The sequence below is a fragment of the Porites lutea genome, chromosome 2 (genome assembly GCF_958299795.1).
Source record: "Porites lutea chromosome 2, jaPorLute2.1, whole genome shotgun sequence".
Lineage (NCBI taxonomy): Eukaryota > Metazoa > Cnidaria > Anthozoa > Scleractinia > Poritidae > Porites > Porites lutea.
In genome coordinates, this window is record NC_133202.1 from 51,920,093 (window position 1) to 51,945,502 (window position 25,410).

Genomic DNA, 25,410 nt, shown 5'->3' on the forward strand with positions numbered 1-25,410 from the left:
TTCAGTACACGAACATCTACTCGTGTCACCCAGAAGCGCTCAGGCTTCTAAGGACCTATTCCTCTTAAACCACGTTTGATAAAAATATCCAAAAATTTCGAATGATTGCCTGTTAGAAAGAGGTGACCTTGCGCTACTGTGAGAAAGTACCTCTCTGAGGTAAAATTCGCCGACAGGAAAACGGCCCGTCAACAGAGAAATCGCCACCCGTAAAAAAACTACTACCTTTAATTTTGTTACACAATACCACCCTGCTTAACCTAGTCTAACGAAAATACTAATGGGGAAACTGCACCGTATAAAAAAACAACAACGGCTAATAGAAATCTTTAAGGAGCGCCTTTACGACCAAGTGCATGAGTCGTGTGTTGCCCGTCGCCAATGTTTAAACCTGGTAACCTGAGATGTGTCAAGTTTGATTCCATGCTTTCTCGTACAAGTCCAACCAAAGGAGTCGCAGGAGACCCAAGGGGATCGCAGTGTAGGTCAAATTCCCCATCCCCTGTCATCACACAAGTTAAAAAAACCCATAAATTACCTTCTCATTGACATCTCCCTACTTCCACAACATTTCATTTTCTCCCTCCTCGCTACATTTTCGCCCCGATTTCTCCCTCCTCCCTATTCTGTACCTTTCCCCTCTGTCAGTCTAATAGGAGTAGCAACTTGTCTTTTGGGTGAAGGTGAAGTGAACCGTTTGGGCGATTAATGCATTAGTGTAATCATAGAATTTATATATCTACAGACAACTATGAGTTACTTTTTGTTTGGTCTTTCTGTCTCACTTCTCGTTTGTCCGATCTTGCCAATGTACCTCTAGCCATTCAAATATTAGCGTATGTCCTTCTCTAGCTAAGGTCTCTCTGTTTCATTCAATACAACTTGGTACGGACCAAAAAGGAATCATTAAATCAAAAGGAACGGTATGGCACGCACTATTGTAGATATCTTCAAGAAATTTTTGTTTCTACAGTTTCGTGAAATGACACAAGTACATGCATCAACTGTATACGCAAAAATTGTAAAGGACTGGAACCAGCAACCAATAAGAAAATCAGATTACAATAACAACACGGCAAAACTTTATTGATAAGCAGGTAATATGACAAGTTTTATCGCAATAAGTTTTTCATAAAATAAAACCAGAAAGACTTCGTACACTACTTAAGTAATTTCTTTCATAATAAATATTTTTTCTACCAATATTTCTATTTTTTTCATTATCGCTATTACTCTATTACATACTTTTATCATGGTCACCATTTTTGAGAGTTAGCACAAGTATTTCCACACACTTGCTCGGCTCCTCTCTGTTTTTCGAGTCATTATTAGCCAACCAACAGACATTTTCAAACCTCTTGAAGAGACTAGTTTAAACAAACACTATTTTTCTCAACTCACAAGTCCTTCAATACCTTTCTCATACAGGAATATAATTGCCCCAAGATTACCAACGAAACGTTAATGAAGTGTATTACGCACAGTGCATTCCATCGTAAACTAGTCAAACTTTTGAAAACTCTTTGTCATTTGCCATTGGATGTCTCTTCAACACTTTTTGTCCACTTCAAAAAGCCCAAGTATAATTATATTGCTGTTAGAATTGCAAACTTACTATTAAGCCTAACAGGCCATTCCCGAGTACCAAAAACTCTCACTTTCAAAGTGAGGCTAAGTACAAAACCTTTCTTAAGAAAATGATTTTTATCAATGGCTTCACTTACCCTCGCTTTCAAACAGGGGGCAACTTGGAAATGGCATATTTTGGATTTGTACGCTTGCAAATTTACATAACAATAAATCATTGGTAACATTACCCATGCAGATTAAAAACCCTAAAAAGATGGTGAGTGCGTGCAAGAGCTTTGTTTACCCAATAAGGTTTGGTAATGAAATGGAGAAAATAGAGAAACAAACCTGTATCAAGTGTTCACCTGAGTGAAGGAAATGGCATATTGGCTTATCAAGTGTTCAAATGAGTGAAGGCTGCAGTCAAGGTTCTCAAAACTGGCCACTAAATACAGGTTTAACGGGCTTAAAAGTAACCCAAGAAAAGATGATGGTAGGGAAAAGTGTCCACTTCAAGACGAACCCTCCCCACCCCTCAAAAAGTGTTTTCTACCTTTCCTTGTGTCTAAGAAAAAGAACTTACAGACCATTCAACTCTATACACATAAACAAGAAGCAGGAAGAAATAAAAATAAGTTGATGGGAACAAGTAAAAGATGACCAGACTGCTAACGGTAGCTCAATGTTGTGGTAAAATACTTGGGCCTACCTAAGGGGTTGATTCCCAGGACTTTGCCAAGTGACTGTTTAACCCATTCATCCGATCCCCGTTTGACTCTAGCCAAGCCATTTTTTAGTCTTGCTGAATAGAACCAAAAATGGCTGAAACATTGTTTATAAAGTCCAGAACTGCACTGCTCTATGTTACTGATGCTTATAACAGCTTTCAAAGTTTGAGATTGGGTTCAAAGTTGATACTGCCCTTTAAGTTTTTGTTTTTCTTCTCCCATTTTTTTCTTTTGCTTGGGATTTACAGAACATCCATATGGTGGGAAAAGTTTCCACAAAAACCCCTTGGAAGTGAATTTTTTAACAAGGAAGTTCAGGTAAGTAGTGTAAAAAGATTATCAACCAAATATCAGTCAACTTGACACGTTTTTATTCTCTGGCCTGTTTGACTGAAACATGCTGATTTTGGTACAGCTTGATAACTCACTTTCCCCTGCACAAGTTAATGTTAAAATGATAAATACAGGGTGTATAATGTTACAGGTCAAAATTAAATTCAGGTTAAAATTTTTTGAAACCCAGTTTGATTCTCTGTTTCCTTTGTCTCCTAGTACTGTCCTAGTCTTTATTACACATGCATTAGGGCTAGCAGACAAAGGAAATTGAGAATCAACCTCCACCTAAAGCTTGCAACTGCTGTCAACCAGCTCATTGCCCTTTAGACGGCAATTGCTTAAAATCAGCCATGATCTACCATGCCACAGTGACAACACAGGACAACAGGCCAGCTGAGACCTATGTAGGCCTTACTGAGAACTCTTTTAAGACTAAACACTCGAACCATAAGTCTTCTTTCAGTGACCAAAACAAGAGACTCAGTACAGAACATGGCGTAACACTTTAATTTTGAGGCTACCATTTTAAACAAAAAAGGAACAGTGCTGACTCGGGGTGTTTGACTAACTAGCATTAAGGCTATCTTTTTAAACAAAAAAGGAGCAGTGCTGACTTGGATTGTTGGAATAACTAGCATTCTTCCCAGACACAGACCTCAAGGTCACTGTAAAACCCTATTCCAAGGCTATAAAATATGGCTGCTTCTAATTCCTCACTGTGGGATGTTGAAATAAAATTCTTAAGCTTGCTTGCACTTTTAAAGAATTTGTGCACCTCTTTGAGCTGAAAGCTCTCTTTCCGGCCTATCTCATTGTTTATTAACACTTTCAGGAAAATGCAAATTGTTCTCTGATCAGTGTGCATAGGATTGAATTCCCAATTCAACTTACAAAAACAGTTTAGCACAGTGCAGCACAGTTAGAAGAGGCTATGATTTTACATTATGAAACATGGATCATGTCTCACAGGAGCAACCTTAATTGAACTACAGTCAAACCCGTTAATACGGACACTGAGGGGACCATAGAACGTGTCCGAGAAAATGTAAGAGCTTTCTTTCCCCAGGAACAAAGCAAACTGTCCGTAATAATGAGGTGTCCGTATTAAGCGGGTGTCTGCAAAGCAGGACTTGATTGTAGGTTTACATCACTTAGGTATTAAGTGACTTTTGCTCCTCCGTGAATTGTGTTATGACAGTCCCTCTTCCTCGTCATGAATAATTTTCAAGTTATCATCATTTCTTGTCAAAACAAAAAGTCTAACAGCAGCAATTCCTGCAATAGCCAATAGTATTGAACAAAGAGCAAATATAGCAGATATTCCATGACTGCTATGTGTGTCATGGAGCAACATCAAAACAACTGCGGCAATTGCATTCAGTGGAACTCTGAACCAGTTTATAATACCTGCATGGTGAGCTTCGGGAAGTATTCTTTGCCGCAGCCAACCCATTGCTGGGAAGTAGACCCCACAAGCCAGCTCCAAGATAACAAACATCAAAAACGATGTCCGTGGATGATTGGCACTAGCAAACGCTGCTCCAATGTTGGCCAATGATGCAACAATCACAGTTAAAATGACTACACTAGATGGTCGAATTCCATGTTTAATTGTAAAGTTGAACAAAAAACTGCCCAGTGTCACACATAACATAAAACAGGAGAAGACAATTCCCAAAGGAGGGTAATGATGGGCTCTGTCCAGCACTGGTGTCCACAAAAATACAAAAATGTACATGGCACTTTCAAATAGAGAGGTAACAGTTCCAATCAACATGACCCTGTTGTTGGTTACAATGTAGCGAAGGCTCTCCATACAGGGCTGAATAACTTTGAGTTGTTTCCCACCATAGTTTTCATCCCACGTGAGCTGAATTAAAATTCCAGCAGTTATAAGAAATGGTATCGCCAGAACAAAAGGCGCGACAGGACCAAATCTCATCCATTCAGCTATAGTATTTGCTAGAATCCCTGCCACTACAGAGATCACACTGTTGTAGAGTGTTGCTTTGGCAAATGTTGCCGCGACCCATTCATTTGGAAAGCTGTGGGTTTGGGTGTGTTCATATAAGTACCATGCATCAAAGGCTGTGAATAACAATGATGTAGAGATGCCACCTAAAACTCTCCCAAATATCAAAATGGCATAATTTCTTGACAGCTTAGTTATACAGCATAAAGAGTACAATAAGGTGAAGACTACGCAAGCCTTTTTACGCCCAAAGGCACTAGCAAAATAACCAGCAGATGTTCCAAACACAACACTTGAAGCAAAGCCACACACATATATGATGGCAATCTGTGTGTCAATGAAGCCGTAGTGGCTATATAGCTTGTACAAGTACGGTCCCTGAAGCCATTCTGCCATTAATGCTGGAAAGTAAACCTTAAAGTAACTGTTTTGGAAAGCTACAAAGTTGGGGTTAGCTATCGTCATTTCGTCAGCTTGTCCTGTCTTGCACTTGAAGTGAAACAGAGCACAGAGGCCTGAAAGAATGCCAAATGAGACGTATGCAATCACAAGCATATTTTTATTGGATTCCCCCTACTATGAAGCCCAAAATAAGCCTTTGAAAGAAAGATTCCTAAAAATAGAATGAAAACAACAAATAAATTGATGTATTCTTAGACAATTAAAATGATTAAATAAATAAAAAATAGTGATTTACATCAGTGTAGCCCATCCAAAAAATGTTTTTTGTTGACCATTCCAGTTGGATTCAATAACTAGAATCTAACTGAAATTACTTTGGTGATATTGTTTTTGAGATAAAGGGAGAACTGGAGTATCTGGAGAAAAATGTCTTGGAGAAAGGGTTACCCTGTGAGAAAGCTCTCAATTTCAAATTGCGAGCTCAGTAAGAAAATGTGTTAGTGAATTGCGGAGCTGCAAGGGGTGGGGGAAAAGGATAACTCTTCCTTCCATTCTCCCCCCACTCCTCTCTCTGTTTTCATGTGCTGCCTGTGTATTACTTCTCACTATATCCTCCAAATGGAGAGGTGGCTCGCAGGCTCACCAAGGGCAAGAACCAACAACAAACTCATGCCATTGTTTTCAGTTTAAAGAGGGTTGTATTCTTTGTAGTGTAAGTCAAACCCTTGGCCTTTCTGTCAAAACAAACAAAGCTGAAAGAATGGTGGATGGGCATGGTGGACGTCACAGTTCATCTTCTTAATTCATGTCAGTTACCAAGCGAGTCAGAGAGGTCACAGGAGCAGAGTTCAGAAGTTATTTGTGACCGTGATTGTAGTTAAATTTTACAGTTGATACCGCGAATTGCTTTTGTGTTACTGCAGGGTCCTGTAGAATTGAGTAAAAGGTCATGCGATTTTGTTAACAAACATGATAAACTATAAATTCCTATGCTCCTGAAAACCGCTGAAAGAAATGTTGGCAGACGAGTAATTTGTGCCTCGCTTGGAAAAGCTCTCCAAATGTGTCGTGGGTGATGTTCATTCTCACAGGGCATTACATAATATTTTACCAAGGTTGTAATACGATCACATGACGGTTTGATCAGCCAAGTTCAACTGTGCAGTAAACAGTAAACAAAGGCCATTCACTGTATTACCTGTAAAATTTTACTACAATCAAGGTCACAAATAACTCCTCTGTGCCCTGTGAGATGTCAAGTACCGAACATACCAATGGACTCAGTTACGTTAATAACAATGACAAAAGACCCAGTACTTAATTTTAAACTATTGTGACAGACAATTTATGTATACTAGTGTGGGGGGTTACCTGATTTTCACGACTTTACATCTCTTTTCTCAGTAGAAATCTTGATTCACGGACAAAAATTTTAGAGGATCATGCATCACAGTGAGTCTATAATTCATGAATAACAACTGAATTTCATGAGTTTTCCTGATTCACACTCTGTTTACCGGTCAATTCACAGATCATGCGAAACCCTCCCAGACCCTGGTAACAGTGATGCATTTATCTGGACTAACTGAAATTGAATTTCCATTCAATTCAAATACAGTCAACCTTCCCATAAGCAACCACTCAAAATGTGAGGATTTAGTGGTTGCATGCTTTCAAAGCCCTAAGAATAATCAGTATCAAATTCCTCCTTCTCATAACAACACTTAATAAAACAGAATAAAAAAAAAAAATGGAAGATGGCAGGTGTCAAACCCAGTCCCTTCAGCTCTGAAGGTTACACTTAGCTTACTGCACAAATGAGAACAATAGAAATGACCTCACATTCAATCATTCATTCATTCATTCTTGCGCAGATGATAGCATAGAACATCACCGGCTAAAAGCCAGTAGGCTGAAAAATAATAGAAAACTATCAAACCGAAAGGCCAAGAAGAGTCACAGTGGGTTATGAGAGGAAGTTCCAATTATAGAGCTTTTGATGGAGAAAATTCTGTTGCTTTGGGTTGGTTGTCGTGAAAAGGAGGAGGTCGCTTACTGGAGGTGGTCGCACATGGAGGTTTGACTGTGGTCTAAATTGTGCAGCCTTTGCCCTATTGAACCTTGATATACATCAAATACTACTAAGCTGTACTATTTTATTAAGCTGAACTTGATTAGGGCTTAAGCTTATTTCTGTACAGTATGCTTACAATAAAAAATTATTTAATTTGGTTTTAAATTTTCAGGAAGATATTAAGACACCTGAGTTGATAACAAATAAACAGGCCTTCCTCTACAACCGACAGTAAAACAGCTTTAACGATAAGCTGACAACGATTTTTCGAACGATCGAGCCATATATTAAACAATTGCCACGTATACTCATTACAAGTGGTCACAAATGATCACAGTTTCAAGCTGCCAAATCATATTTATTGGCTTACCTTCTTAAAATCTCGCACAGAAAGGAAACAGGTCGTTGTCTTAGTCACTCTGTCTTACCATTAAAAGGAGCAAAAATCACAGATAATGCCACGTTCAGAACCACACGTTTCAAAATCTGTTTCAAAATTGTTTTGGCGCAAACCTGTGCGCCTGCAGTACCTTGTCTTTCTCGTAAAATTGACGAAGACTTCCGAACTTCCCCGAGAAAATTCGATTAGAACTGTTTCCGGTAGCCTCATTTTCCTGGGCTCGAAATTCACTTCCGGTTGTGGCGAAGTAAACAGCTGCGTGCCTCGTGACGAAACAAATCAAACGAGTCGACGCGACTAAAGTGAAAGGCAAAATGGCGCGCAATTTTATTTTGGAAATGTAAACATTGTTCTTTTGCAATGGCAGTATTTTTAGACGAAATTTTGCTTCATATTTTTGAATATCTCGATGCAGCGTCTCTGACAAGGCTTTCCTCGGTCTGTAAACAGTGGAGAAACATCGCCAATACTCCTTCGCTGTGGCGAAGGCTCGTTTTGTTGCGATGGCCTTCCCAGAAGTTTTTATACGAAAAGGCGTCTTTATCTCACATCAACTGGATGAATACATACCAGGATTTGACTCTCAGGGGACATTTCTCGCCCGATGAAATGAAATACTTTATTTGTTGTCGCGTGAGCGATGAGTTGACAGAAATTGAGTTACGTGAAAATATGTTTTTGCACATGGCAGAAACGATGATGAAGTGGTCCGTACCGGATATATTCGACCAAGAAGACGAATTTAACACGCCAGGATTTAACAAGAACTTTGAATTGTTTTTTGACACACATGATTTAAAGTGGACTTTCATCGACAAGAGAAGAGAATACATAGATGACTTGTTCAGCTGTAAGATGAAGACAACAACTCCTGCGAGATTCATTCGACCTTACCAAGTTATCCCTAGCTGCTTAGTGATGTTCCGATGGCTTTGTCTCTTCCGTGCCTACGTGACTGAAGAAACTGGCTTGACTTATTACCGTATATGGCGGTATCGTCTCAAGCATAGAGCTACAGGGATACATTTTGAAGTGTACGATTGGAAGGCCGCCATGTCGTGCACCCTTTCCAAAGGGAGTCCAACATCAGTAGCTTTTAGAGAAGATGCATTGGAACTTTTGACCATTCTTACGCACCCTAACTTTCTTATGCACCCCATGGGTGTTAGCGTTGCTAAGGAGATGCACATCCCCATTCCGAAACTTCTTGGAAGTAGATGCAACTCTGCTGCATCTTCACTCTCTAGCTGCGGTTTGACAAGCCCAAGGTCACCATTAAGAAATATTGGTAATTTTTCATTTGACAAGAGAGATGTCAAGGGCATACACAAAATTGCCAGCAGCACCACTGACAGTGATGAGGAATCAGATGGTGGGTTTGACACTGGGTACGTGGCAAACTGTGAAGATTTTATCAGCAGTAAGCATTGGGATGTTGAGGAGCAAAATAAAATCCAAGCTGAGGTAGCTGGCATGTGGACAGTGGTAAACAATAATGATGCCCCGCATCTCTTTGTTACTTTTGATGAAAACAACAGTTCATGGATTTTCCATGACTGTATACCCGACTTCTCTGATTTGTGGCGGCAAGGGGTTGCAGCATTTGGTGGGAACCATGACACCCTTAGAGACCATGGCTTTGGCATAGAACCCATTCCAAGTTGCCTGGCCTTATATCGTCTGGTGTGCCTTATGAACATTAATGCACGTGTTTATGCCAGTATGGAAGATTCATCAATTTGGTCTTTACACTTGATCCACAACACTACTAGAGCAGTGTTGCATCTCAAGGATTTAAATGGTAAGCAAAATTTAGAAAGATTTCATGTTAGACGTTCCATCTTTTTCAAACACTTCAAAATTATGTTAAGTGCAATTTGTGCACTAATGAGACATTATAAAAAATGCAAATATAAGCCCCTAATTTCCTGTAGTACAACATCTCATCATAAAATGTTGTTCACTCATGCATTGTATTAATATTACAGTTCTAGAATGAACAACTCACGCTCAAAATTTTGTAGCTGAAAATTCTCTTTATTGATGATGTTCAAAGATGACTTTTAGGAAAAGTATATTTGTAAAGATTTTCGTAGACATAGTGTTATTTTGCAAGGTGGAAATTCCTAATGCTTTTGATTGCATGAGAATCTTTGTGTGCATTTAAGCTTGAAGTTTGATCTTTTGAAAATCATTTGATCCTTTGAACCTTAAGTATTCAAGTGATTAGCTTAGCTCAGTTAACACATTGGGCTCAACCCTAAGGGAATAATTTTCAGGTGTAATCTTTCTTTGCTCAAAAGTCATAGGAATTTGTGAGATGGGTTCTAAATAAATAGTGAAATAATTGGAAACTAACCCAAATCACTGTATGCTGGGTGTTTCAAAAGGAATGTTCCAAAAAACAACTCTAGATTTGATGTGTTAAATTAGCTTGTTAATTACCTTTTCAGTTTATGTGGTTAAGATTCCACAAGATAAGAGCCTTGGCCCCTTTTTTCACCTCCTGTATAAACACTGAATGGATAAACTCATGCTCTAAGGTTTTGGTATACATTTATATAAACCTTTGGCATTTTAGTAAAGATGATAACAGGTTTATATGTGGTGACACCAAAGGTAATTCTTAAATCTGCGCTATTATGTTGTTGGTATTAAAAGGTCTAGATCTGATTATCGCTTGACACAAAGATAACAGAGTCTATTTCTTAGTTTGATACATAATTAACAGCTTTTCAGATACTAAGAAAATGTTGGGAAAGGAAATGGCCCTTGGGCAAAAATGTGTTCTGCTTTGTTCCCTCTGGTGTTGACACCTGGTTCCAAAATAGAAAACAAAGTCTTTTATTTGGAACCAGAAGAATGCAATGCAATATTAATTAGGAAAAATGCATAAGGGGTGTAAATTTTTTTGGCTCCCTGCCTTCCAAAAACAGGAAATACAATGATAGAAGCCTTTGTTAAATTAAGATGAGAAGCCATGTGTTCTTTTGTCTCCAGTAATATAGTTGTAACCTTAACAAAGTGAATGTTTGTATCTATTGTTGGTAATAGCCTACGTCATGCTGTTGGGAGTTTTAGTTTACAGTTTTTTCAGTACCATCAAATTCTTAGCAGTGTTTTTTAAAAAGTAAATCCTTTTTACATTAGAACTTGTTTATGAAATACCTCTACTGTGGCCCATGTGTAGCAGATCCTGTTGTCTTGTATGTGATCTTTGTTATTGCTTTTAGCCGTTTGTTTACATAATCAGTTAAGCACCTGAACCCCTTAAAAAGGCAAGTCTGGCTGTAAATATTAAATCTATGCTTACTTCACTAGCAAGGCATTGCAAGTGAATTTTTTTATACAAACAAAAATAGTAAACCTACTGGCAAAAAGTATTTTGCAGCTGTCTTTGAGGTTGGGGACTTGTTGAAAAACGGGTTGAAAAACCGTAAACTGCTGCCTATAAACCCTGGGCATTACATCTTTGTAAGTGGTTTAGGAGGGTTTATAAATAAAGGGGCTTTTAATAGATTGTTCTTATAACCGGAATAGAGAAAGCGCTTCAAAACAAGCTACAGTCATGCTGTTCTAAATATGTTTTGCATTAACTGATTCTTATATAAACTGCAAAACTTTATAATAAGTTTAATTCATCTCAAAACAAGCGGGGGGGGGGGGGGGGGGTATATTCGGAGTATTTTTTGTTTACAGGTAGATGGGTCTATAACAGGGAGGGGTTATATTCAGCAATTTATGGTATTCAATCAATGTACAGCTTTTTTGAGACAAAATTCTTTTTTCATCCAAATTCTTGAGCACTATTTTATTTTGACTTGCAATTTGCCAAAACCCCTCACATTTTGAAAGGTTTTAACAATAATTATTCTTTTGAGCCCTGTCTTGTCCAGTGAGAAATATGTCTTTTCTTTTAGCTTTGTAACTTGCTGATGTTATTTTGCTCTGTAGATGGTTAAGATAAAAGCAAGATCTTGCTAGTATAAGTTTAAATATTCCGAACCTAGAGTATTAATTCATGCTGGAATTTTTTGAGCTAACCTTTTGGCGTGTTAAATTGGCATTAGAATATTAAGTCACCTAACTGACTTTAATTTATAAACAGGTTTAAAAAACAAACCGAAGTCTGGTTAAACACTTTGTCAGTTATTTTTTTGTGTTGGTCAATATCAAAAGCCTTTGCTGCCCTCCTTTGGGTGTCATGCTGGACATTTGCATCATTAGCGTCAATATATGTGTGGTGTAAATGACATTGCAAACTAAAGCTAGAAACTAGAAACACTTGAACACTGTGAGAGTTGTGTGATGTATCGTGTTACATTATAATTCGTTGTATTGTATATGTAGTGTGATTTGACTTTATTGTATGAGCCTGCAATCCTTGTGGTTGCAGTTTGCTGCCATGTTTGTGTTAGTAAGAGATCTGGTGATTAAAACCTAATATTCCCCAGGCAAACGTCTTCCCTTGTTCACAACAATGTGGACATAAACCTGTGTGTACAACTGAAAATTATCTGTAAAAAAATATTCTTTTTGTTTCCTGGAAGCATTTTTATCACTAAGTCGGGAAGACTGATAAATTTGTTGCTTATTGGTGTCTGGGTAGACATCTTGCCCTTTGCTTGTAACCTCCTTGGTGGCGTCACTTTTTACTCTTTTTTTATGAACACTGTCAGCTAACTGTATCTGACCAACTAACTAACAACTAACTATTGCATTTTCGTTTGTGCTTATTTAATGAAAATATCCTGCGGAAAGCTCAGGAAATGACATTTCCAAGCCCCTAAAGTTAAAAATTTTTCTAGGGGAGCATGCCCAGACCCACCTGGTTTGGATCACTTCTGATGGTACAACTTTCCTTCTTATGTGTACACCATCAAAATCTCTCACTACACCCTATTTGCATGCACATTTCAGCCTCCCCTCCCCTTAAACAAAATTACTTCTCATTGGTGAAATCAGTCTGGTTTTTACAGTTGGGATGAAAAATATCAATTTTTATTGATTTTTATTTTACCAGGTTGGTTTGATGCCTCAGTGAGTCTGACAGAAGACATGCAAAACCAACTTCGAGAGGCTTCAGAAAAGGTTACAGATCAGCTAGAGACATTGCAGTGGTGTGATATTTCCACATCGTTTCCATCGGCTGATGACATTAGTGATTATGTTGCTAGTGATGAAGAGAGTGATGTCGAAGATGACAAAAAAGTTGATGATATCTGCTACTTACAGACTCCAACCCAGTCTGACAACAGCATTTCAAGTAATGAAGTTGATTTTGATGACATAGATGCTGATGAATTCTGGTTTTCACCCTTGACCCCACAGTTTATGGGAGCAGAGATTCCAGAGAGTGCATTGGCCGAAAACACAAACAGTTTCTGGAGATCACTAGGATCACCAGGTTTTCAAGAATTTCCCTGCCATTCTGATGTTGAAACTCTGGAAGGTGCTTGGGGTAGGGCTCCACCCTCAGACCAAGAAAACTATGGCAACAGTCACTTTCTAGAGCCTTTTGATGCCGCAGAGAAGTTCAGATCTGTCCACTCCTCTGATAGTAGCAGCAACCTTAACCATCAAACCAGCAATCATTCAGACAGTGAAGGAAGTGATGTGCAAGGTTCTGAGCCTTCTCAACCCAGCACTCTTAAGCAATTCAAGAATGATGTGATGGTACTGTTGAACTTACTAATGGATGAAAAGTTTGCCCATCCATATGGAACTATAGCTGGCTCAGTGGCATAAGTTAAAGCTCAAAGATGTGCTATTTTGAAACATGGGTGGCTTTTAGTCTGTAATAAAGGCCCTAAAATTGCAATTGTGCTGGTGATGATGAGCCATAAATCCTCTGTAAAGGAGGCCTTTCTTCTTATTAGCCTTTTGTGGTACCTTTATCCTCATTGAAGGACTCTACTAATAACAGCTTTGTGTAAGAGTCATCACAGGTCAAGTATACCCTCAAAGATTCCTTTAATTAATCAGTTGTTTGAAAAATTAAACCGCTATTGATTGCTGCAACCAGTATTAAAGACAAATCTGCATTCCTACATGCATAATGAGTGGTAAAATTTTGGCTTCAAGCTTTCCAGTATTTTGTCAGATTGAAAAATCTTTGAGTAGATAAAATTACTCTGAAGATGTTTATATTTAATAGAAAACTGAGCTGGCGCTGAAAAGACATAACTACCTCATGTGAATTCACTGCTCATTACGCATGGAGGAACGAAGAGTTGAATCTCAAAACTATAGAATTATAACTTATAATGGATTCAACTTGCAAAAAATAACTTTATTTACGGAATCTTGGCGGTTATGTTTGACCTGGCTTGACTGAGTGAGGAATCAGTTTTCCTTGCATTTGAGGTAGTCATTCTTTCGTCCAGAACATAAACCATAATACCGTCATTGCAGTCTTGATGGTTCAGTTTGATAGCGTTCATTACGGTGTAGTTTTAAATTATACAAACCCTCAAATTTCTGGGCTTTGCAACCCACCAAAACATACTCGTAGACGTAAGAATCTGTTGAAGGGTGGGGTAGCTGGACCTTAAAAGGGGATCTAGATGTATAGTTAATAGAATACATGTGCAATGTAAGAGTTTGTGATAACCTGCAAAGTTACGATTATGCAAAGTTATTGTTATAAATTAGAGAATCACAGAATAACAATATAAAATTTATAAGTATTATTAAATCCATAACACTCTTAAGAGTATATTCGCATGCATAAAGAAGTAACACAAATTGCGTGAAATATGTAGATATGTGTTCAATGAAATGCTTAAATTGCCTTTTTGTTATCTGTCGTGCGTTGTCATTTGTAAAATAGTTACATAAAATGCTCTGCATAACCAGCAAAAACGTTGACGTTCACTCGTATACATGTAATCTTGAAATGTTAATGTCTTTAACAAGCTTTATTATATCCCAACATGGATGAAATTAAAGTTGACATTTGATAAGCTATCTAAGTTGGTTTATTATCCTTGATTAAACATCATCCAACCAACCCAAAGAGCAAGCTGTCTGGGTTGTGGTAGGGGGGAGCGAGGCTGGTGTAGGGAGAGTTTCTCCCCAAACCTGCCCCTTCCCCCATCACAGCCTACAACTGCAATATGATGGGAATTATTGGACGCTTTTTGATGATGATGAATCAAGCGAACTCTTTTGTACCAGACTGCAAATTGTCTCTTCCTTGAAGTTTGTGGGGATTGGAGGGGAGGGTAAAAACAATTACACATAACCCCCATTAGGCGTTAGCCCTAGTAAAGGGAATTAGGGGACCTTCACTAGGGTAACACTAAATGAAAACAGTGACCGTTGGATGAGATTTTGTGATAGGTAGGAAGGAGCTGGCGGAGGGCGAATACAAATTCCGGTAAACCCCTTCTAAGCACTAGCCCTAGTAAAGGAAATCAGGGAACCTTCAACTATGGTGACCCTAAATGAATTTTCAACAATGATTCAGTGTTGGATGAAGTATTTGAAAAAGAATCCGCCGAAATAATAATATCTTTATGATTGTTGGATGAGGTATTTGTGAAAAAGTATCCGCCAGAATAATAATATCTTTATAATCATCTTTGTAATTTTTCTAACATACATCGTCGTTTTATTACAAATTGTTTTGAAGGGAATGGCGACAAACACACCGGTTCACCGGTAGTTCACCGGTACTTTATGTGGCTAAATATCATTTAGGCAAAGTTAAAATGTGAGCAAATGCAGCCAGCGGTCTCTCTCATCTGCAGCACGTGACCTTTGAGGTGGCCTCTAGAGGTTTCACAGGGTTTCAAGGTTCATTGCTTTACACGTGCAGTGTTATCAGCTGATCTTTGCGGATCAAACGCTTTGCGAATCATTGCGGATTCTTGCACCCTCTCCTCCCTCCCTCTTTTGCGTTGGGTCATCAGGGTAAGTATTTTCAGGTAAGTTATTTTCCACTGATTGTTTCAGTGTGACGGTGCCGGTTAGCGGGCGCTCTTTTGGGTGGTTCCCGCGTTCCAGGGTTGCCATGGATACCTCCCCTGCAGCTTGGCATCTGGCACCCCGCTAATCTTTTAGGCACCAGTTCCCAAGCTCATCTATTTGTGATGAGTTTAACGAGAAATGGGCGCCTGCGCAGTACAACCCAAGGAAATTTAATAATATCGTAAAAGTCCTTTTTACTATACTGATTTCTTCGAGAAAACTTAGTTGTGAGAAGGTTGTAAACATAGCTTGCAACTTTGGACGACAATTTTTAAAAAAGTTATTTTCGTGCAAAAAAAAAACCGGGGCAAAAAGTTCGCGCATGCTGATTACATTGTTCCTCCCTGAATGTTTCGGTGGTGCATGAGCTGCGCGCGCAAGGGAGACCTCAGGAGACCTTCAAGGTAAAGGGTCCTCTTGAAACGTTTTCTGAAGCGCAAGGAAAATTGACGAAAAGCCCTCTTTTTGGTATTCCAATTGATGGCAAAATTTCTTGTCGCAAGAGCCATGATGGGAGCCATTATGGCTCTTGCTTGTCGCTAATTTTAGGCTTTGTTATCACTGTGGTAATTTGGCAGGACCGGAGGTAGGTTGTCTTGTCGCGATTTCACTTAACGCTCCGTCGCCCCTTCTTGGGTTATGCCGCTTGTCAAAATTTTCCCTGGCTGCAAACGGCTAGGATTCAAGGATTCTTAAAGATCCAAAGCTGACTAATTCTCGTCCCTCTCTCGGATTTTCAAGCATAGAGCATTTCAACATTTCGTCATCTCATTAATATGCACAAAAACTTATTAATAGCGAAGCGCGCAGCGGAACCTCCATTACTATAGAAATTGGAAATCTATTGATTTCGTTATGACGTCATCGTAAACCCGTCCGTTCGTACGCCCTCCCGCCCCTACAGACTAAGGGGATACTTTACGCTCTAAAACCAATCTTGTTGACAGGTGAATTTTGCCTAGTCCCTAGTCCTCATTATTCTGCGCGGTCTATGCGTTTCGGGTCACGCGGTCTTCCAGCCGTTTGTCTCGGATACGCCACCGAAATGAATAGGTGCCGTACAGGGACTAAGCAAGGCTGAAATACAAGACGCTGTGGCAGCGTATACCGTGGGTGACATTGTATTAGGAGTGGGTGAAGTTGTTATATGACTGTGTGTGTAAGGGATTTGTGAGCAGAGCATTAGAGTCATTCATTGTTAAAGCTCGATTGAGATGCATGTAGCGGTGTGAGTTATACTGGATGTTGTTCTCCTAGAATTTGATGTGAAGCAACACAATATAGTTTTGTTGGAATGAAGAGTGATTTTCGGTGTTCACCAGCAAGGAAGTTGTGGGTGTGTTAACTTGATTTTAACCCTTTGATGACGCTTTGGTCGTTCTCGTCCTCTGTGTAATTTACCTACTACTCCTTGCAGATTAAATTTATTCCTTTCCTGGAAAAGTAGCCAGCGAGAATTTTAAGCGAAAGAAAGACAAAAAATCGAGCAATGAAACTAGACAAGAAAATAAGAGAGCCAAAAAGGTAAAAAGGGATTGAGAAAGAAAAATCGAAATAGATGCACCAAAAGAAGAAAGAACAAAAAAGGAAAGAGAGAAAGAAATAATAATAATGGTTTAAAATGAAGATAAATTGCATTCTCTGCCCCTGCAGAGAGGAAAATTGCAGCATTGTTTTCAGGTCAGAGGAAAGGAGTGAGAGAATTCGAAATTTTGTAAAATCGTGGAGGGCAAGCACGGAGACATCGGGGTTTAACACCTTTCCCAGCCCATAAATATATAGTCGCAGCCGCTCGGGCCGGAGTCACTGCACGTCCTCGTGCGTCTCGTGCGCTCCTTTCGCTTTGCTAAAAGGGAACTGAAACGACTGCTACGCGGGGAGGAGCCGCCGAAGTTTTATTAGCCGGTCAGGAGATCACCCTCTTGGGGACTGGGAAAGAGTTAACACATAACGTCGAAAAAAAGGAGTTGGACAAAAATATGACTACCAAAAAATACAATTTCTATCGATTGATTCTACGTTTTTATCGGCAATGCAGTTGTCCCTTTCGTAAACAGTAGCTTAAATTTTTGATCCCCATTCTGTCTTTCCCAACTGTTACATCAATAACAGGTGGCCCTATCCCTTTCCTTAAATTTAACGAAAATTCGACTTGGGCTTTAACGTCGTTTTTTCTAACACTACATATCCAAAAACGTATTATTTGCCTTATTGTAACTTAATCCATGGAATATATTACATCCCCATAGGACTAAAGGCTTGGTGACATCGACGGTTGAAAAATGACACACTGTTTGCGGAGGGAAAATAGTCCTCGGCGACCCTCATCCTTCGTAAAATTAGTTCAGTGATTTCGAGGAATATACTTTCTTACTATAAATCGTAGACTTATTTTGGCATGCGCCTCATATCGTATACGCTAGATTTTTTACGAAGGAGAAAGGGTAGTAGTCTACTTTTCGCGCAAAAAAACATATCGCGATAAACTTAAGCATGTGCCCGCGGACTACCTAGTTTAAAAAGAAACGTGAAAAATCGACGTTGTGAGTTTAAGCCACTATGAAACATAACATTATGACTGCCTTCTCCTCAGACGCTTCTTATTTCGTATAGAGGCGAGCGCGAAACGCGAGTGAGAAGTTAAAAGGCGCAATGGACCATGGGAAAGAGAAAGAAGAGAGGCGAAGTTTTTTCCGTCCCGCCTTCCTTTGCGCGCAAATTTCATGGAGGGAGAGACGCCTGGATACGAGGCAGGCACTATGAAGTTTCACGGACTATACTAGTTGTGCAAGAACAGTAAAATGCAATCTCGTTCCCAGGGCTTCTTCAAAATGACAAAATAACTACTTTTAATTACATGACGACATGCAAGTTATAATAAAAATAACTAATAATAATAATAACAATTAAAAATTTATAACACGCCTTTTCCATGCAAATATGATCAAAAACGCTTAACAACTGATGCGCTTTAAATGTTAAAAGAAAATAAAAGCTAAAATGAGCATAATAATTAAGGCTAAAAAGTAAACAACGTTAAAATAAAAATAGAAAAAATAAAATATATTACAAAGTAGGTTAAAAACATTACATATCAAAAGCTAGTCTAAAAAGATCCGTTTTAAAAAAAAGATTTAAAACGCTCAAAAATGTCCTTAAGACGGATATGAAGGGGCAGATTGTTCCATAAATTAGAGGCCGCAGGTGAAAAAGCACGATCCCCTACAGTCTAGGATACTTTAAGATAAAACCGCTAGCTTAACGGAGATCATACGACGGCTGTTCTTTAAAAGCAATCAAATCAATCAAGTAATCAGGCGCATGACCGTAGATACCTTCAAAAGTAAGAAGAATTATTTTAAAATCAATACAAAATTTGATAGGAAGCCAATGTAACAGACATAGTGCTGGTGTTATGTGACTGTAGCGATTAATATACGCAAGGACACTTAACTACACATAGATTTCCATAAATTACATTTCGCCTTCTTTGTCTTTTCAAACACATGCTTTGCTATTGATTTTTGGATTTCAGCCTTTCCGCTCGTGGGGAGGGGGTATTAGAAACATGAATATTTCTCTTGATGACATTCTGTTCACTCTCATTACATGCTCACGTTTGTTAAGTTATCGAGAAGAACATTTCCTTTCTCCTGGTAAGAGATGAACGAATCCTGGAACGAGGTTTGGTGAAGAAAATGCCAGAAAGTGTGACGCACGTGCAGAGTTGATAACATGTGATAAACTGAAAGAAGTTTGAAATACAACATTTTTCAGAATTATCCGTAATGCTGAAATCCATAACAGGATTGCCAAAAAATCTTTTGTCCATCCGCTATGTAAAAGCAGTGTCTACCTACTAAACTGAACTCATTTGACAGCAGCATAATCCTGACTCTTCATTGCTAAAGACAAACTTTGCAGTTGATCAAAACTTTAAAGAAGCGATATAAACTCAAAAACCTTAAGGCCTGCTCACACAGACGATTTTTCCTGCCTTTTTATGGCGACATTCTTGCAGTTTTAGAATCATTTTTCAGATATTACAGTTGGACTATCTTGAAAACTATGGCGAGAACACAAGAGACAGGTTTTAGCTATCTCGCCAATAGCCCCGATCAGAAATTCTTCGATAAAACTTAACACATCTTGGGGTACCTTCCATTTTATCAAACTGACTGGTCAGAAAACCAGTGCCTGACAGTGCAACCAACCAAGACGAAACAGCACGACATTTTTTAATTGAAACAAAGTTTCCAACCAGACAGAAGAGTTCCACTTATGATTCCAGCGAAATTTTGTTTACTTCTCAGTACAGTGGGACTGAAAACGCGAAATTTTGGAAACGGAACGTAGGCTAGGACCAAGCTCGTTGGTGAGAAAAAAGGCCAATGACGGGACGCAAAAATATATGAGGTAGCATAGACTAAATTGAGTGGCAAGTTCAGTGTTCCCGCCAGGATTTTCTACACCGGACCCATTGAGAAGTTAAAAAGGGGTCATGAGGGAGAAAAGCGGGTCACAATTTTTAGATACAGTTAACTTGTATTATAAGGAAATGTACGTATGTGCTCGTATGTTCAGGTGCGTTTTGTAATAGTATTTTTCCTTCCTTACGTCCTTGGGACCGCTTGGGCTAATAATACTGCGGCATTTCCCGAAAAAGTGCGGCAATGCGGCAATGCCGCAATGCCGCAGTCTTTTAAGCACATTGCAAGGTTTTGTCAAACCAGAATACAGGTAAAGAGGACCACTTTAACATAGACTGAAGCGTTCCGTTTACATTTCCGCCAAACTTTCCGACGTTTGTATAATGGAAAGAACTATTGGTTAGATTCGCAGTGAAAAATCGCCGTGAAATCTCTTATCGTTTACAAAAGCGGTTTTAAATCCCATGGATAGTCTCATCCAAATTGCGGGCAAACATCGCCCATGTAAACACCCCTTTATAGAACCGAGGCATTCTTAAGGGCTATCTTCGCCTACATGCCTCATATGATTTTCATAGTGCCGAAGAAGAAGCGGTTCACTACTCATTTCCTCTTGACAAATCCAACAGCTGTGTTTCTCAATACTGGCTGATGGTAGGGTTACTACCCTACTGCTTCCAGTCCCTCTCTCTTGAAGGTCACTTTTCTTACTCTCGCAATGCAAACGTTTGGACGGTATTTCATTAGTGTGACTTTTAGTGTGTAATCTCCTGTGTTTTTTAAGGTTTTCTGCGCTGCTAAAACACTTGCCACACTGTTTACATTCATTAGGCTTTTCTCCAGTGTGAACTCTTTCATGAACTTTCAGGTTTCCTGCTATACTGAAACATTTGCCACACTGTTTACATTCGTAAGGCTTATCTCCAGTGTGAACTCTTTCATGAATTCTTAGGTCTGCTGCTACCCTAAAACACTTTCCACACCATTTACATTCAAAAGGCTTTTCTCCAGTGTGAACTCTTTCATGTACTCTTAGGCTTCCCACATTCATAAAGCACTTGCCACACCGTTTACACTGATAAGGTTTTACCCCACTGTGACCTCTTTTATGCATTCGTAGGCTTTCTGCCATAGCAAAAGACTTGCCACACAGTTTACATTCATAGGAATGTTCTCTTGTGTGAAGATTTTCATGAATCACTAGATATCTTGCATGCCTAAAACACTTGCCACACTGTTTACATTCAAAGGGCCTTTCTCCAGTGTGAACACTTTCATGTTTCGTCAAGTTTCCTTTCTGGCTAAAACACCTGCCACACTGTTTACATTCATAAGGCTTTTCTCCAGTATGGATTCGTTCATGTACCCTTAGGGTCCTTGCCACATTAAAACATTTGTCACACTGCTTGCACTTAAAGGCCTTTTCTTCAGAGTGAACTCTTTCATGATTTCTTAGGTTGTTAGATACCCTAAAACACTTGCCACACTTTTTACAATGATAAGGCTTTTCTCCAGTGTGAACCCTTTCATGGTTCCTTAGGTGTACAGTTTGACTAAACCTTTTGCCACACTGTTTACATTCATGGGGCTTCACTCCAGTGTGAAGGATTTCATGTTTCCTCAAGTTTCCTGCTTGGCTAAAACACTTGCCACAATGTTTACATTCAAAAGGCTTTTCACCAGTGTGAACTCTTTCATGAATTCTTAGTTGTTCTGCTTGGTGAAAACACTTGCCACACTGCTTGCACTCAAAAGTCATTAATCTAGTGCTCCTGCTATCCTGTTATGGTTAGAGTACCTATCAACATAAACAAAAAACATCAGGTAAAGGTACAACTACAAGTTTTTTTGTAGCCACCAATTTCAATTTTTTGGTTGGTTGGTTGGCTGGGTTCTAACACTATGCAAGAGTGTCAAGGGAGTCTAGAAACCAAAATTGGAAAACTTGGAAGACCTGTCAAGGCAAGATGAATACTGTACCTACAGTCATTAAATAATTCTGACTGGCCCCCTCGAGACATGCATTAATAAAGTTAACTAAATAGGTTTGTGTTGTTCACTTTGTTGGTTTATGCTGGAAGTGTGATTAGCTTTATAGCTAGTTTGCAGGAACTCTACTTGAATAATTAGAAACAAATATATCAGTCATAGAATATAACAGGATTAAAGACCTTAACTAGCAGGAGGCAACCAGTAGGCTATTCAGAAGCATAGGCAAAAATCTGAACAATTAAAGCTCACCAAGTGGCATTAGCGCTGCTGAGAAACCTGAATAAAGCTAACATGTTTAGTAAGAGACAACAGTGGGAGATTCAGGAGTTTCACTGTTTACTTGTAAAACATTAGAAAGTGCGGAAGAAGAAGTCCACCAATAACAGAACACCCCGGCCCACACACTTTTTGACAGAAAAGTTTGCATGCCATAATTTTCAGTTACCAAATACAGCGCTAAATACTATTTTCAGATTTTGTGCATTATATAATTGCACCCGGCATATCAAATACAAAAAAACTACTACATGTACCTTACTAACTACTACTACACTTGACTAAACTCCACCTACCCAAGTCAACTGTTCTCTTCTGTAAACTACTTTCAATTAAGTTACTGCTGCAACAATATTTACTAAACCCAACTCTTACCGAATTCTTCTGTGTTAATCAACTCTATACTACTAGCGATTTATTATACTGCCTGTAACCACTCAGGTCGACCCACCTCTTATAGACGCCACTAAAGCTTCAATCTACTGTACTCTACTTCACTAGACTTTATTCTATCCACACTGCTTTTTAAAACTTTTTGACCTGCTCCCCATTTTACATTATTATATTCATTTACCTTAATTACACTATTCACCTTTTGAGCATCAGATTTCATGTGTAGTTTCGTGAGACTTTTGATGACCTTTGCGGTAAACAAACCCCGGAGGTTTGGACATCCGTTCTCTCCCAACTAACTATGAACTACAAGTAAATGACTGTCGCTATTTCAAGTTCTTGTTGTTTTGTTTTTAGTTCCCTTTTGCTGTTTGAAACTTGAATAGTTTAAGGTGAAAAATGTCAAAGCAGAAGACGAGGGTTCAACTGTATAATAATTATACAGCTGAAAATGGCAATGAGTTGATGCTCCTCAATGTCTTCTGCAAAATATTATTAGATTGGAAATTAAAAGCGTATCATGAAGTTCGAAAAGAGCATCATGTATTTCAAATATGAAATATGGCTCACTGGGAGTCATGCCCTAAATATTTTGTTTTATTATCCCAATAAATAAAAAAAAGATTGCATTGAATAAACTCAACATGGGCTTTTTAAGTGTTCCAAATTTGGTTCCTTGATTAATTTTCAGTGTCAATATCCTCGGTGTCAGAGTTGGAATTGTTACTGGTCGGTTTTGCTGGATCAAACTCCACTGCAACTTGAAATGGAGGGGATAAAAGAAAGAGGAGATGGCGAGAGGGGTGACAGTGAGTGATTATTTGAAGGAGGCAGTAATATTATTTTTAATATTTTCAACTAAGGGGGTGATAAATTATTTGAGGGAGGCGATTAATCAAGGGACAGTTATCATTTGAGGAAATATGATACACAGATTTTAAAAGTGTTAAGTCAAACTGTTAGTTTTTGCCCATTTAACGAAAAAGTGTTAGTATATGTTTTCCTAGAGAAGGTCGCATTACTCACTTCCACACATTTTATGGTTGTGGGTTTAGTACTCTAGGATACTAGCAAATGTGAAGCTAAGATTTGTAGTGAGCATGAAGTGGAAGTAGAGTGGATGCCCGTACGAAACTTGCAGCGCTGTACAGCGCCACAAAATTGCTTCAAAATAGCTGTACAGCTAAATTACAGCTGTTCAGCAGCCTTTTACAAGCCAAACAGCAGCTTTATTCAAGTTGCAGCAGGATACAAAAGCACTGTGCAGCCTTTGAAGGCTCTTTGAAGCTCTCGGCAGTGGTTTTGCAGCGCAGTTGCTGACTTTCAAACGCTGTGAAGTAGCTGCAGTAACGCTACAATTCAGCTGCGGTTGATCTGACTTTCTTGAGCGCCAATAACATGAATTGCCAGATAAAACCTTGGCACAGATTACGGCTTTTATAACGTGAAAACTTTGACTGTACCTCTAAGAAATGTGAGTAAGCTTGTGGGCAAGAGAGATCACTTATTGAATAAACCTCCAAATTCTATGCTTTGGGAATAAAGATTTCAATAAATTTCATTCCGTGACCGACGAGTGTGGGAATGTTATCACTAATTCCCTGGAGACATTTTGGGCGTTATCTAATTGGTCGGTCCTTTTGCATGAGATCCCATTACATCTCTAGACAAACACGGCTCCCAAGCATTTGTGACCGTTGAATGAAAGGCGCAAACATTCTAAGTTTTTTTGCATCTAGTTCTGTTTCGAGATGGAAGTTCTGTTGATGTTTTTGGATGGAACTGCTCAAACGTATTTGCAAACAATGCACTGAACAGTGACTTCTACGCTAAGCATCGACGTATCGAACCAGAGCAAGCAACACAGATACAAGAATCTCAGCTGAGGTTCACACTTACAAAATTCTTATACGCTCATGGTAATGTACGTTCCTTAGTCCATTGTAAAATTTAATGACGACCAAAGTAAAATTGGTTGATTTCTTTCATGAAAAAAGTGTAGAAGATCATGGATCATGGACAAAACGTCAAGGTGAGCAATGTCCAGCTTTTAGCCCGTTGCAACGAATCAAAATATCATTTGGCTGCTGTCTGTGTAAACTTTATGTAGAACAATCGCTGTTATTCCCTTTATTTTTCAAAAAGATAATTTTCAATGTCTTCATGTTAATGGATGTTCTTACATTCAGATGAGTGACCGTGATTCCTAAATATTTACAAAGCGAGACTGTTGCAGATTTGTTATATGCCACGTGCTTTTGTAACGTGTACACCGTGGATACTAATATTTAGTATAAGTTGCATTTTGACTTTCTAGTGGTTTTTACTCTGCTACTAAGGCCTTGTCAACTCCTCTACCATGTATCATGATTATTGTATTACTGGAGCCTGCATTTCTTTTTTTTGTACTAACGAGTGGTAGGCCATTACCGGTAACAACATTCTTTGTTTTTTCGAAGCCACTTTGCAGCGCAGATCGTGATTCGGGAATTTTCTGCACCGCTGCAAAAGCGCTGTTTATCGCTGTCAAAGGGCTTTCCACTGCAGCCAAAATTTGCGACTGCTGCAGCCCAGCGCTTTTACAGCTCTTTTGTAGCGCTTCTTGAAGCCATTCTGCAGCGCTGCAGCAGCGCTGCTCGTTTCGTACGGGTGGCATCGTTCATCAGTAGAAAAGCTTACAGCTTGGTAGTGGTCTGTAGCTGGCAACTTAAACCGGTAATTACATCCCTACGACTGAAAAAATCTTAATTAAACGAATTTGAAAGCTTGTCTTACCTTCAATAACCAGATCTGGGCGCAATTATACCTTTCAAACCCGCCTACAAAGAGGCACTTCCAAAGGTCCTTCCAAAGTTTTCCAAAGT

At 39.0% G+C, this 25,410-nt stretch overlaps 3 protein-coding genes across 3 annotated transcripts; 1 reads left to right on the forward strand and 2 right to left on the reverse strand.

Moving 5' to 3' along the window:
* Window positions 1-2,478: 2,478 nt before the first annotated feature.
* On the reverse strand, window positions 2,479-7,626 carry LOC140928990 (molybdate-anion transporter-like). The gene is made up of 2 exons (XM_073378801.1): window positions 7,452-7,626; window positions 2,479-5,218 (listed from the first exon to the last, which is right to left on the reverse strand). Exon 2 carries the CDS (start codon window positions 5,158-5,160, stop codon window positions 3,823-3,825), a length of 1,338 nt encoding a protein of 445 aa, XP_073234902.1. The 5' UTR covers window positions 5,161-5,218; window positions 7,452-7,626; the 3' UTR covers window positions 2,479-3,822.
* Window positions 7,627-7,730: 104 nt separating this feature from the next.
* Window positions 7,731-14,450, forward strand: LOC140928991 (uncharacterized). Its single transcript, XM_073378802.1, has 2 exons — window positions 7,731-9,282; window positions 12,505-14,450. Exons 1-2 carry the CDS (start codon window positions 7,842-7,844, stop codon window positions 13,227-13,229), a joined length of 2,166 nt encoding a protein of 721 aa, XP_073234903.1. The 5' UTR covers window positions 7,731-7,841; the 3' UTR covers window positions 13,230-14,450.
* A 3,759-nt stretch (window positions 14,451-18,209) lies between these two features.
* LOC140928992 (uncharacterized) lies at window positions 18,210-25,371 on the reverse strand. The gene is made up of 2 exons (XM_073378804.1): window positions 25,322-25,371; window positions 18,210-21,683 (listed from the first exon to the last, which is right to left on the reverse strand). The coding sequence occupies exon 2, from the start codon at window positions 21,642-21,644 to the stop codon at window positions 20,421-20,423; it is 1,224 nt and encodes a 407-aa protein (XP_073234905.1). The 5' UTR covers window positions 21,645-21,683; window positions 25,322-25,371; the 3' UTR covers window positions 18,210-20,420.
* Between the last annotated feature and the right edge of the window lie 39 nt (window positions 25,372-25,410).